The sequence below is a fragment of the Lutra lutra genome, chromosome 4 (assembly GCF_902655055.1).
Source record: "Lutra lutra chromosome 4, mLutLut1.2, whole genome shotgun sequence".
Lineage (NCBI taxonomy): Eukaryota > Metazoa > Chordata > Mammalia > Carnivora > Mustelidae > Lutra > Lutra lutra.
This window is the reverse complement of record NC_062281.1, coordinates 32,969,976-32,984,732: the sequence shown is the minus strand read 5'-3', so window position 1 is coordinate 32,984,732 and position 14,757 is coordinate 32,969,976. Positions and strand designations below refer to the sequence as shown.

General features: G+C 37.1%; 1 protein-coding gene across 2 annotated transcripts in view; it reads left to right on the top strand.

Annotated features, from left to right (window-relative positions):
• The window catches only part of ZFPM2 (zinc finger protein, FOG family member 2), a 457,914-nt gene that overhangs the window by 292,708 nt on the left and 150,449 nt on the right, over positions 1–14,757 (top strand). For both annotated transcript variants that reach the window (XM_047725745.1, XM_047725746.1), the window contains one exon: positions 4,704–4,815. In XM_047725745.1, coding sequence (XP_047581701.1) covers positions 4,704–4,815 — 112 coding nt within the window. The remainder of the gene's footprint in view (positions 1–4,703; positions 4,816–14,757) is intronic.

Here is a 14,757-nt window from a genome sequence, read left to right as displayed (position 1 = left end):
TTCCTGACTTTTATGTGCATAACTACAAACGTGACCAACACCTGAGAAATAGGAAGGATTCAGTAAATGATTTGGGGCATTTTTAATTTGCTTATTTATGTAGCTATTCAGCAAGAGTTTGACGTGCAAACATCATGCAGGTTGCTTTAGATGAGTTTCCTTAAGATAACAATGATTTGGCAGATGTGCATTCTGAAATTCAGGCCATTCGAGTTGAAGTGGTTTTCCGGTCACAGAGCCAGCCCATAGCACATAGTAGGATTCAGGCTGAGGCCATCTGACTCCAAGAACGGTAATGTCCTTTTGGTTCCATCCCAACTGTAAGGTCAATGGTGAATCATGAAATATTTTGAATACTCAATTGTAGAAGTGGACATTATAATCACCACTGTGTATATTTTCGTACTTGAAGACAAGAACAGTAAGCATATCTAATGACTGTGGAATGACAATGTAGATTTGATGTTATTCTATCAAAGAAGAAGATGTTTCACGCTTTTGAGTACTTTTGATAAGGAACTTTAAGTCTTTTTTTCTTTTTGACTGTAAGTTGGTAAGCCCAAATGCCTTTTATATTAGTTTTCTATTGCTGCTCAAGCAAATTACTAAAAATTTAATGGTTTAAAATAACCCAAATTATTAGTTCTATAGATCAGAAATCTAGTATATAGCTCATTAGACTAAAATCAAGATGTCAGCAGGATGCGTTCCTATCTGGAGGTTCTAGGAGAGGATACCTTTCCCACCCTTCAGCTGGTGGCAGAATTCACTTCCTTGAGGTTGCAGAACTGAGATCCCAGTTTCCAGACCCCACAGTGTTCCTTAGTTTATAGCCTCCCTACGCCATCTATAAAGGCAAAAAAGGCAGATGGAATCCTTTTCGTATGGTATCTCTTTGATCTACTGATCTGACTTTCTCTTCTATAAGAACTCATGTATTTAGATGGGGCCTATCCTGACAATCTAGGAAAATCTCACCATTTCATGGTCATAAATTTTAATCACATCTTTAAAATCCTTTTCCCCAAGTAGGGTAACATATTCACAGGTTCCAAGGAATTGGAGTATGGACACCATTAGGGGTTGTTTCTCTGTGTATCACAACTTTTATATCTACTCTTTTTCCCAACATATTGTGCCAACTGTATCCTCTGTAGGATGCTAATAAAATCTTGGCTTTACTTTCTTTATTTGTGAAATTAGGGAATTAAAGTCATTGAACTTTGAAGTTGCTTCCAGCTCTTAACAGTCTAGACTTGTATGAGTCCTTATGATAGAGACATGGGAAAGTGAACCTAATGATCAATGTGGATATTATTGTTATTTTCTATTCATGGATTTTGCTGGAGTGTAGATTTCATATAATCCTGGATAACTCCTTCTCACACTTGGTAATCTTCTTTGAAGTCAGGCAATCTCTACAAAAGTTGACTTCTTCAGAAAGAAATTGACTTACCTCCTCAAAACTGTAATAACTGGTCCCTTGAGATTTTTTATCTACTTATTATTTACTTTACAGCTTGGGTATAGCTTTCAGCAAGACCTTGCTACATTTTTGCTTTTGCTTTGTTGGTTTAGAGTAAAAGAAATTGTTTTTCCTTGTTTTTTAATAAGTCCGATTCTGCCTGTGCCCAGGTGTAATAAAGGTTTTCAAGGTTTTAAAAGGCGTGATGCCTAACTTACTACTAAGAAAAGATATTAATTAACTAGTCTAATTTGTATCATAAAATTAATTCCTTCAAATCCTAATTTGCTTATGTACTAAGTGGAGAAAATGTTAATACCTAAATCCTAGAGTTTAAAAATCAAAAAAGATAATTGAGGTGAAGAACAACATCCAACGTTTAGTGCTCAGTAGATGTAAACCACCGATATTGTTTTAACTGTAGTAGTACTAATAGGGGTGGAGGTGAACAAGTCACCTCCCATTTTGCCCAGGAATTTCCAACTTAAGCATTGAAAATCCAGCATGCTGGGAGACCCTTCAGTCCCAGGAAAACCCAGATGGTTGGTCACCCCAGGGTTAGTGGTAGCTGGAGACTGAGCTAGACATAGAAATCAGGTCCTACTTCTACCAGCTATTTGACTTAAAAGAAATTATTAATCTTTGAATTGCAGGGTTTTGTTTGCTTGTTTGTTTTGGTTTTTGGTTTTTGTTTGTTTTTTATCTGAGAATGAACATGAAGACTAAATAAGTCAGGAAAGTGTCTAAGAAAGTCCCTGCATAAGTATCATACGTAGTAGCACCATATTCTTCCTAATTAAACTGTCTACTGGTTTCCTTTGCCTAGAAATTTAAGTATGAAAGGTTTTGCCTGGTTTGAAAAGGTCCTTCAAAATATGCTTCTCTTGCCTTGCATTAATCCCAAAACAATTTACACATGACTTCATACTCCTTATCATGCTACTTTTTGCATTATATTAAACTTTTTCTTACGTATCTGTATCTTTCACCAAAAAAAATGTCCTCATATTCCAAGCACCAACAGAGGACCACGATGGAGGTGGTTTGTATGTTCATAAATGAACAGAAGATTACAGTATCAACAAAATCAATTGATTTGCTTTACACTAAAAGAGTCCCTAAAGAACTTAAGTGATCAATATCTATTTTTCATATTATCTGTGGAAAATTATAAAAGCTGATCTACTGTGTAGAAATTTTTGTGGCTCTAAGAACTATGGAGCATGAAGATTAAATAAAAGGCATGTCTTTCCCATGAAATAACAGTACAATAGAAATGGGGGAGGTGCCTGCCGTTGAATTCTGTTCTTTAAAAACGGAAGAGAGAAGGTTTTAGCAATAAGACCACGAAATCTCTTACATGCAGGTTTATCAAAATGGTGTGCTCTCTCTTGTGACTTGTTCTGCCTACTGCTCAGAGAGCTGCTGACCCTCATCTGTGGATTTACCGGTTTCTCTGGTAGTAAGAGAAGCAGGCAAATGCATAATTAAGACCTAATATTTAATTGGCTATGGGTCCTTATCATTTCAGATTGAAGAAGCTTGCTTGTCTTCAATTCTGTTTTCAAACAGAAATAAAAAGTGTCACTCAGACTAATCACCATAAAGATAACTTGATAACATTTTTGCCTGTTGTTAAAAAAAGATATAATATAAAATTACTTCTTTCCTCTGGGGCTTTCACCTAACCATCCTTAGAAGACTGTACTTTCAGGAACAATTTCTATAGTTTGTTACTAGGAAAGTTTCTCTGAACACGTAAAGCACCAGATAAATGTTTGCCAAATATTAAGATATGTAGTTGAAAAATTAAGAATTTGAAATGAATCAAAATATGAATATAAAAAAATTTGTAGGCTAGTATTTCTCACCATCTGTTTTGCCATCTCTTTTAACATTTGAAATATTTTTTCAGACTTCTTTTTTTAAAATTATTCATCATGGTTGATTTTTTTTCATTAAACAGTATGTTTTATGGTTGTTCTACATCTTATAATATAGTTCATACTTCAGGAAATGACTTAACATTCATCTTATGCCTAGTTGTCAATATGGGTTTGCAGCTAACAATAGATCCGTGTCTCAGACGCTATCATTGTTGTCATTCAGTGGGTGAAATGGGTTTTCCAGATTCCTGAGGGATTTGAAATGACCAGATTACGTGGAACCCCTCAAGTGAATACTTATTAATGCCAATTTGGTAAATTTGCGGCAGAGTCCCTAGAATGAGCTGAGATCTCTTTGGCAGGATCATATCTAGGTGAAGATTCAGTTCAGGAATTACCTGGAGACTCTTGCATTGTAGTCTGTGTTGTGGTTTTGTGATATTTGATATACAGACATGGTCTGGTGGGTGATAAAAGTCTGAATGCCGGTTCACTGTGACTCATCCGGTAACAACAGTCTTGCTAAAGCTCACTTGTCTCCTCCCCAGTTTACTTCCTGCCACGTTTAACGTAATTAAAGACAAATAATTTGGATGCGAAACAGCCTAAAAGAATGAACATTCTGAGCCTTATATTTAAAATGCACAACTGGAAATATTTTGTTAGAACTAGGGCACGAGTGTCCCTGCTTTGTGTGCTTCTCATAGTGAGGGATGTCATGCTTTAGTCGCTCTGCCTCAGAATTTATTCACGATCCCTCTTTTATAGTCTTTCTGGAGACCATGTACGGTGAATCATTAGCATTATTATTATTTCGGTTACAGTCAGACTACATATCCACACCCAGCAGAGGGGTTGGGTAGATTTCATTATTCATTCGACAGAAATTCCTACTCTAATATAAATGTTGCTCAGGATAGAGCTTTGAAATGGATCCTGATTCTTTAAATTCTTTCCTGTCTGTTTCAGGAAATAGTGAGATCCTGTTGATAGTAAAGTACAATGTGTCTAAAGTTCACTTCTAAACACTCTGCTCTTTGCAATGAAAGTCATCTGCATTCTCTTTATAAATCAGAGCCGCAAGAGATCTGTCTAATCTTGGAGATCTGATCCAGTATCATTTAGGGAAAAAAAAAATCCTTGATAATAATTCTACCATTCAGATTAAGGAAAAGCAGTAAAGCCTTACAGCTTCTGTCGTCTTAAAAAGATATGAAACAGGGGAATAAGGACTTGGATTATGGTTTGGGAGATTTAGTTGTTTGTAAGAATAAAATGATTAGTACAGTTATTACTCAAGTTTTTAATCAACGAAAGCAAATGGCATCTGTTTGTTACCCTTCTCTCCTCAGAAGACAAAGGCTCAGGTCCCAATGGTGCTGACGGCTGGTCCCAAGTGGCTGCTGGATGTGACCTGGCAAGGAGTGGAAGACAGCAAAAACAACTGCATTGTGTACAGCAAAGGTAAATGCAGGATCCTTTCTCTCTCTCTTTGCAAGTTTTGGAAGCTGAGCAAGGCAGGCCCACACCAAGTGAGCTGGAATGGGAATGCAAACTGAAATGTGACCCACTCTCTTCCTTTTTCTCTCAAGAATCTCTCTAACCTGCGTTTCCAGCGGAGTCTACTGGGCTTTTTCTGTACAGGATAAGACAGAAAGTGTTATACCATTAATGACTTAGCCCTGCACACAGTTACCTAACCCTGTATTTGAGTGGCGTGACTGGTACCTTCCTTGCTGTTAGCTTTATCGATAGCCAGTTTGAGGAGATCCCAGGTTCCTCCCTCTGAGACATTATCTACAGAAAGTAAATTCCTTTTGAAATTTAGCGATCCATGTCAAGGTGTATGCTCCAGGAGGCATTCCAGCCCCTTTCTTGAAATCACTCATGATGAGGATAGCTGAAAGGGAACACCGCAAAGACTGAGAATTCTTCCCCATGGTGATTTCTGAAGGGCAGGAGGCAAACGGGGAAAGAGGAAACCGACGGCTTGCAGAGTTTTGCCTTTGATTTGCTCAGTGTGACATCAGCCTAGACCTGTCATCTAGCTACAACCTGGCTACAAAGGAGCCGAAGGTCCATGATGGCACTCCCAGACACAGGCCCCTCTTCATGTGTGGTGTGGTTTTGGGCACTTTTCTCTATATTCAAGTTATGGGCCCCAGCTCTGTACTCTTACAGTGAAATCCCTAATAGCGTCTCTTCGTAAATATTGCAAAACCTTGGGCTTCTTCTCATGTTTAATTTCTTTTAGCTTTCTTTTTTAACCAAACAGACCTACTGAGATCAAAGATTTACTTGCACATTGAACCTAGAAACCATAAAAGCATACAAGGGAACAAGCAAATAAGCACCCCTATCAATATATTAACATATAAAACACTAATCATAACATCAAAGACTCTTAAAAACTTGCTAGAAACAATTACAACTTGTTCCTATAATCATTACAATTTGTACACTTATAAGAGGATTGCCTTTAAACTACCATGAGCCTTTGAAAGTTGAAACACCGGAAAGAGGGAATTTGCAAGCTAAAAAAACAATCTGCACACCAGGATCTGATTATATTCCTTTCCCTTCTATAATTGCTGGTCCCGGACCCACTCATTTTTTCTAACCTGAAATACCTGTGGTAAGCTGGTGGGAGCTTTTAGCGGGAAGGAAAGTGTGATTTTCCCAGGACATTGTCAATATGATCTATCAAAGCAGAAGGGAATGGTATAGCGAACTAGTTGACCAGTGCCCACAATCAGAATGCAGAAATACAAAAGAAGCCTTGGAATGTAGGATTAATTACAAGGAATAAATTTTGGTTATACAGTGTCTTATCTTGGTGATGGCAATATAATATGGAGGAACCAAGAGAAGAGCTGTTCTCTTGTCATAATCCAAAATCCATTGCATTTTTAAATCAGCCATTCTTTTGGGAGCAATGATTGTTAGATTGTTACATATAAGGAAAGAAATATGGTAAAATTCCAATTCCGTGTTCAGTGGAGTGCGTTAACTTGAACATGTTTATGTGTTTTGTATCATGGTTGGCTATATAGTAAGTCTGCAGGCAATGAATAATTTGGAGTAATTTATGGAAGGTTACTAATTAATTAACTCATAAAGCATGCATTGAGCCCAACTACATACTAGCCTATTATGTGGATACTAAGAGCTGCCATTACTAAGCCCAACTGAATCTGCTCTGTGGTACTTCTGTACCAGATTGTATGTGTTTCTCTCGTTGTTCTTCATCACGTTGTTTTACGATCATTATTATATGGGTTCAAGAAAAGAGTAAAAAAGCCAAAAGTTAGAAAAAAAGAAAAAAAGGGGAAAAGTTAGCTATTAACTTCTGGCAAAAGGGAAATAGTGAGGTTTAGCTAGTATTGCCTGCCTTTCTGATCTACTCTTTAGTTACCGAGGGCAAGAACTATGTCTTCGTTAACCTTCCTATCCTTGGTCTGGTGTGCTGCCTGTACCAAAAAAACCACTAAATAAATACTGATTGGCTGACCAGATAAACAAAGGATGAGTGGTTGTCAGAAACTGTAATAGGCATTTCACATACTCGAATGATGAGCCCTATGAATTATGGCTATTTAATGCTTCTTAACTGACAAAAGGTAATCTGATATTTTTCAAATTAAGAACTATTGGCATTGCAGTTCAAACAGCAGGGACGGCAGTAACTACTGTAGAGGCCTTATTTCATTTGATCTTCATTGAATACCTCCTATGAGGTAATTAATATATTACTCCATTTTACAAAAGGTGAAATTGAGAATTAGGTGGGTTAAGTAATTTGCCATGGTCCCATAGCTAGTAAAGGGTTGGAATGGGTTTCAAACGTGCATTTGTCTAACTTAGGGTCTGAGTTATACATATTGAATAATTTCTCCCCATATGAGGCTTTCAAACAGCTCAATGACATAGGTAGTGTGTTTTTTATTTTACATGGTTTGCCATTATGACTTAGAAAGATAGTGTGGCTGTTCTTGGTCATAGAGAGCTGATAATGGAGCCAAATTTGAATCTGGGTCAAATTTGAATCTGGATCTTAATCATTCCAAACCTTATGTCCTGTACTGTGAGACTCTGATTTCCCTCTGCCATTATTATATGATTAGTAAATTCTTCTAAATCACTCGGGTATTTATGCCTGGAAATCACAAAGAGTATATATTATGATATGGCACTCTCCAAATGCATTATACAGAATCCCAAGTTCGTTTAAAAAAGAGCCCTGTGACCTAATATTGCCTGTCATGGCCCCTCTTGGAAACTCACAATGTCTGCTGCCACTGATACTCTGAGAAGTTCTATAGTAAAACGCTTGTTTAACTCATTTGACCATATGATATCTATATATTTATATCTATATCTATCTATCTATCTATCTATATATTTTTTTTTCTCCTTTCAAGTGGACACCCTTTGGAATTAGTGTTCTGGGTAACATACTCGGAAAAATTCTCCCTTAAATTCTATTCTGCTCTCCTAGATGGGCTTCAGAGGCCTGATACTAATTCCTACTATTCAGATTCCCTCTAGAGGGAAGGAATAGCTCACCAAGACTATGACTCAAAGTACTGTGAATACCTTGATATGCTGTGATTGTACTAGGGATCATCTGAGTCATGGAAAGTATGACCCCAGGAAGCACTCCTATCAGGACCCCGTGGATTCTGAGTTTGTTGTCTTCAAAGGCTTACACGTATGATAAGGCTCCTTAAAGCAAAAGAGTTTTGTAGTTGGAAGATTTTGGTGATTTACATTTAATCAGGATTGATTTGGATACCCATAAAGTGTGAGGCATTTTCATAATATGTATGTTATTTATTATTTGGGACTGTTTTCAAGTGATAGAAATCCAAAGGAAATTGGCTTCTCCAAAAAAAAAAAGAAAGAAAGAAAGAAAGAAAGGAAAAAAAAAGAAAAGAAGAAGAAGAAAGAGAAGAAGAATGTGTGTGTGTGTGTGTGTGTGTGTGTGTTGGGGGTAGGGGGAAGATCATAAAACTGAGAGGCCAAGAATGTTCTAGATTTCAGGAACAGCTTAATCCAGTTGCTCAAACTTTGTCCTCAGACTGTCTCTGTTTTCTGCCCATTCTTTCTTTTCTGGGTTTCATTTTCAGAAACATTCTCCTCAGGTAGTGGGAAGCTCCAGACTTAGTCTACCAGGACAGAAATTCCAATGAAAACAGCTTTTCTGGGTTTTGGTTAGGGCACATCACATACCAATCCTTGACACAGTTAATCACAGTGTCTCTCCCTGGAAGACTACAATCATCCTTAGACTAGAATTAACCCCACATGAGCCACTAAGAGAAGAAATAGTTCCCCAAATGAACCCAAAGTGCTGCTGACATATACAAAGGACTAGTTGCCTGATGGGCTAACTTCATGCACTTAGGCACAAAACATAATTCCTAATGTCTAAGAAGCACTCACTGAAGATGACAAATAAATTCCTGAAGCCAAAATTGCATTTCCTTATTTTGTTTTCTAGCTAAGAACCTACATTACTTATGAATTCTGTGCCAGAATCATTATTATAGGACCTGGCTATCTGAGAACATATCAGTACCTATTTACAAATAGAATGTAAAATGCGTATGTGTAGCATTTTTTAAATGCCCTGACTGTGAAATTTTTGATATCATTTTCTTATGGTGTGTTAGATAGGCCACTTAGTGTATAACTATTCCCATTTAAGAGGCATACTTACTTCTTAAAGTATTATTAAATGTGAGCTAATAGCAAAATTAAATATAACTATAGCTTTCATTTCCAGGGTGTCCATCAAATAATTATTATAAAATTATATCAGTGCTATGTGACAGGCTGCCATCATCTTGTTTCATCAAAGTAAAAAAGTATAGTATTTGGCATTAATATTGTAATCTGATGTACTTTTTCCCTGCCTCGACTACCCCCTGTCATTCCAGAAAGTAATTAGCTCATCCAGACATTGATGGACCAGACTTGTTGTGTCATCTGTTTTTTGCCATTATTCTCAACAGACTCCAGATAATTCTAATTTGCTTATCTCCAATGGAAAAAGACTGGAAAGCACCATGCTGAAGTTAAAGAGAGGATGCTGGGGGGTAGGATTAGCAAGGTCTGCCCACTAAGTCCTAAAATCCACTAATGCCTATTGCACATAGGAGGCCGACTTTTCTATGTACCGTGGTGTTCTTTACTTCATAGTGTTTGCAGAGTACGGTGACCTTTCTCACATCTTAAAAGTAAATAGGTTCCTTCGGGTTGTTTTTGTTTTTGTTTTTGAGTACTCAGAATTAAGCCTTGATGCCTTGACCTTGTGGCTGTGTTCATTCAGTTCAAGTAAGGAATGATGGAGTTTTCCATGGAGTTGTCATTTCAGAGTAGACACGTTCTCTAGGTATGGGTACTAAGAGAATAAACATTGTCAATCAAAAGAATGGAAAAGTATCAGTGAACCCTCATTCCCACCCTAACCACAGATTTGTTTTTATATGAAAGCACAGTATCATTGTAAAAAAAAAAAAAAAAAAAAAAAAAAAAGCTATTGCTGGTATGTGACTTTGGGCAAATCACGTAGCCTATAAATCTTGATTTCCTCAGCTGTGAAAATGGAATAGCCATGGTTATGTTGGAGAATTTTTGAGAGGCAGAACCTTGTAAACTTAACTGTGTATATTATTATAAATATTACATTGCTAATTATCTTACACTCAATCCAATTTGCACTTGTGGACACGTCAGTACAAACTTAGAGGAAATGAAACCAGGCTTTTATGTTGGTATCAAGCAAGTGTGCATGAAAACATGCCATCTGATGCCAGGATTCCAAAGCTCTCATTCAGTTACTGTTGAACTCACATCACAGTCTCTGCAGAGAACGGTCTTACAGAATCAAGGGCCCAAAGCCTTTGCCTGAAGATGTTACTGGGCTTTTTTTCCTTGAACGCATGGCATTTTTATTTTTAGTGGAAGTCTTATGTAAAGTGTCTAGTATCAAGATGATAATGATTAAAAAAAGATGATAATGATAATACTGCTCATACTAAGACTGTTAGTATTAATATAATATTAAGCACTTATTCTACACAGTCATTAATTTGCATACTGTACCTACATTTTATTTACTGTTACAACAGGCTCATGATGTAAGCAGCAATATCCCTACTTTACAGATGAGTACACTGAGGGTTTAGATAAGTAAATAATCCAAGGATCTTTGGCTCATACACGGTGAAATTAGGATTCCATCTTGAGCACATTGACTTTCAGTTTCCAGTTATCTAATGAACAGAGTTCTGATGCTGCCCTTCTCTGGGCCAAGGCTGCAGGCTATTGATCTTTTTCACAAGTGTGCACCTGTGTCCATCAGCAACTCTGTGTTTTTTTCCCTAATTCAATGGCGAGCTAAAATACCAGTCACAGCAGAGCGTTATGCTAATACCTCCTGCGTTCAAGACCACAGCGATTTAAAGTCACGTAGAAGACCAATCTCAAAATCATCTCAGGGTTCTGATTTTGCCTGTTTGCACAAACGTAACTGTGCAGTGAGTTCATTTAAGCTTTGATGGATTGTCTACTATGTTCAAGATCCTAAACTAGACACTGTTGAAATAATGCAGAAATTCTAATAGACCTTACTTGTATGAGTAACTTTCTGCACACTGACTAAATTGATCAACTTTTCAAAAAACAAAGATCTTTTAGTGTGAGGACTCTTCCAAAGTCTGGATGATTTTCCACCTTCAAATAGTGAATCTGTTGCATGTTGCTAGAATTTTGACACAACAGCCTTGTCTAACCTAGCAGCCAATTTTCAAAGTAGCCTTCAAGTTCCTGTTCAACTTCACCTAAAGGGCCTAATATTATGATAAGAAGCTGTTTTTAAAAGAAAAAAAAGTGTGCTTATATTTTAAGTGTTTATCTAACCATTCTGTCATTCACAGAAAATATACAACTGTCATCTGGTTTTATGGTATTCTTAAAAGAGGGTGGGTGCCTGAACCAAATATTTAGCAGCGGGAATTATAAAATCATAAGGCGATTAAGTTAGCTAGTTGCGGAATTCCAATATTGCTTTTTAAATGACTTCAGGATATAGGAGGTACTAAGGTTATTATCTGTTATCAGGAATACAGTGGAATTGTACAACTGGATAATAACCAAACAAACTGACACAATGTAAAATTACATTATCAGTGTGTTAAAACAAAATTGCGCCCTAAAGGAGTCCACATGCCAGCTCAGAGCTGCAGTGTAATTATGCTTAACTCTGATAATTAAAATACAATGGAGATCAACAGAATCATTTTCATTAAGAAAATTATTAATGATGGTGGTATAACAGTAATTGATTGCAGAGCACCACAGGATAACGTGATGCCGAAAACCCAACGTGTTTCGTGAACATCTGAGGCTCTTTCTGGTTATGTTCTATGCGAAGGAGAGATGTTTTGAGGACCGAGTCATTTATTGTGCCTATTCTAGGAACCAGTGATTGTAAAAATGGCTGCTTTAGGAAACCAGCATTTGGATTCAAATTGTCATTTCTGAGGGGTTCTTAAGGTCAAGACAAGTGACCCCACCAGTGACTATGTTAATTTACAGTAGGGCTCTCTGTTGCAAATGGAGGAATGACAGCAACTTCAGCAAATGTCAGGCATTCTGTCATTTCCTTTTCTTCCTTCAAGTCTACAGTTTTCACAATTATGTTAGTGATTTACTTGGGTTATTTCAGGCTGGGTCTGATCGTACCACTAGTTTATGTCCTTAGTTATTACTAATGTTGGCTATGTGATATGAGAAAATACACTTGTTTTCATATCAACATCACTATGAATTTCTTTAATGAAATATTGGTAAATAATCCTGCATGAAAATACCCATTAATTACCCCAGTTAGATGTGCTATCATATATCAGAGAAAAAAAATATCCTAAACCACCATAGACCCATATATGAATGAAACGTCTTGTCTCTTAGGGGTAAAAACCCAGTCAGGATGTTGGCCAATGATAAGAACTAAGAATATATCAGTTTTATAAGTATAAAAATGAGAAATGAAGAGTGGGGTCTTTTGAGAGGTGACTCACTATCACTCAGGGATGTTAGCTTGTCTTTCAAAGAGATGCCAATCTTGAAAGCTACCCCAAAAGTATCTGACAGCTAAAATGAGGGACAACTCTTTAGGGCAGATTTTTTTTCAGAGTGAGCTACTTGACTACTTTTTGAAAACAGTGGATTATGTAGAAGAAGAAATTATGTTATAATTCCAAATGAAAAAGTAGAATATAATGCTTTGTTCCTAGTATGATTATGATTATAATTATGTTTAAAAAAATGTCTGTGTAGAGAAACATACTTGAAAGAAATACCCTGAAATTATAAGAGTATTTCTGTAGAGGTGGTTAGATTTGAGGAGGATTTTTTGTATCCTTCGTCTATAATTTTCTTCACATTATTTTCCTCATATAATTTAGGAAAAATATTTGCAAATGAAAATCATTCTTTGTCTTAACTACATTCTTGCTCTCCTTTTGATACAACTCAAACGAAAGAAACAAAGAAATCTTTGTCTTGCCCACAAAATGTCTCTCATCCATAGAATTTAAATTATTCCTCAGTGAGATAATTATTTTTCTTTAGCATCTCTATGAATGTCCTGACACTTTGTGTTTCACAAGATAATTTTTAAAATAAAATTAAAGTAATTGACCCAATGCTTTTTGCATGATATGGCATGGGTATCATGAGTGATACAAAAGGCTATGAAACACCCCCACCCCAGCTTAAGGAATTTACTGAAAGACCTTAATTGATGGGACGCCTGGGTGGCTCAGTGGGTTAAGCCTCTGCCTTTGGCTCAGGTCATGATCTCCAGGGTCCTGGGATCAAGCACGGCATCAGGAACTCTGCTCAGCAGGGAGCTACTTCCCCCCTCTCTCTCTGCCTGCCTCTCTGCCTACTTGTGATCTCTGTCTGTCAAATAAATATAATCTTTAAAAAAAGAAAAGGAAAGAAAGAGAGAGAGAAAGAAAGAAAGAAAGAAAGAAAAACAGACCTACCTTAATTGATAAAGTTTGCATAATACTGAGTTCAGTCTTATGTGGTCAAAGTTGACAAAGATTGTGGAGTTTTGGTTGGATAGTGAAAGTTAAATATAAGTTTGAGAAATGGGGAAAGGCATTTGAGGAGATTGAAATTGTGTTGTGTAAAAGGTTGCAGACTACAGTGTATACAATGTTTTCATGAGAGTATTGGTGCATACTTTAGTTAGAGAATTTACAAATAAACCAGTGAGGAAGCCTCCAAAAGTTTTAGAAGGCCATGTTGTAGGTTCCATTAAAAGTCCAGTCTGAAAACCTTGCAGTAAAGGCACTGGAGAGTTACCAAAAGTTTTGAGGCACACACAATCACACTGAGATTTTAGTAAGATTTGAGCCTCCAAGTTTCAGCGTAGGTCCATCCCATAATAAAACTAACACTTTATCTGTCAAGGAAATAACATCATACCTATACCCTTCTAGAAGACAGTAATCAGTCATTCACCTTGATCTACTCATTACCTGACTCTTACAATTTTTTAACTCCAAATGAACCTCTGTTCCTTCCCTGCCACAACCAACATTTTACTGTTCACCAATGCCCCCCCCACTCTCCCTCCCCTCCGCATCTTTAATTCCAGATTACCTGCCTTGAATTTGGTGGGCTCATGATTCCAGTTACTCTCTCGTCATTCTTTCCTCACTTCTCTCTCTCTCTCTCTCTTTCTCTCTCTGACTTTTACTGTACTGGCCTGACAATACCCCCTTTCTAGTCAGTCCAACTCTCCACTTTCCTTTGGCTACATCCAAGCAGCAGAAGTTAGGTAAAGTGATATCTGTGAAGTGCTTAGAATAGTGCCTGATCTACAGTGAGTGCCATACAGATGTGGTCAGAACAAAACAAACAGACCACCACCACTAATGACAACAAAATAATAGCAACTAGACCCATTGCTGACCAGTTGATATTGCATTTGACCACGAGGTGAATGTTGAACCTTCAGTGTATGTAACCTTGCCATACAGACTTATTTTTCTAATCAAGGTGACTATTTCAGACTTCCGTCTCCCCAAACACACTGCATCCCTTATTAGATAATAGCCTTGCTTCTGTTTCACAGAGAAAGTGGAGAAGTGGAAGTGAATAGAACCCTCCAGAGGTTTCCTATCACAGTCACACTGATCTCATACAAAGATTGATATGACCCATGTTACCAAATCTGACCCATCGCCTATTTTTGTAAATAAAGTTGAACTCAACATAGCTAGACCTATTTGTTTATACTTGTCTGTGGCTGTAAGGACAGAGCTGAGCTGCTGCAGAGACCCTCTGGCTTGCAAATTTAAAATATTTATGATTTGGCTA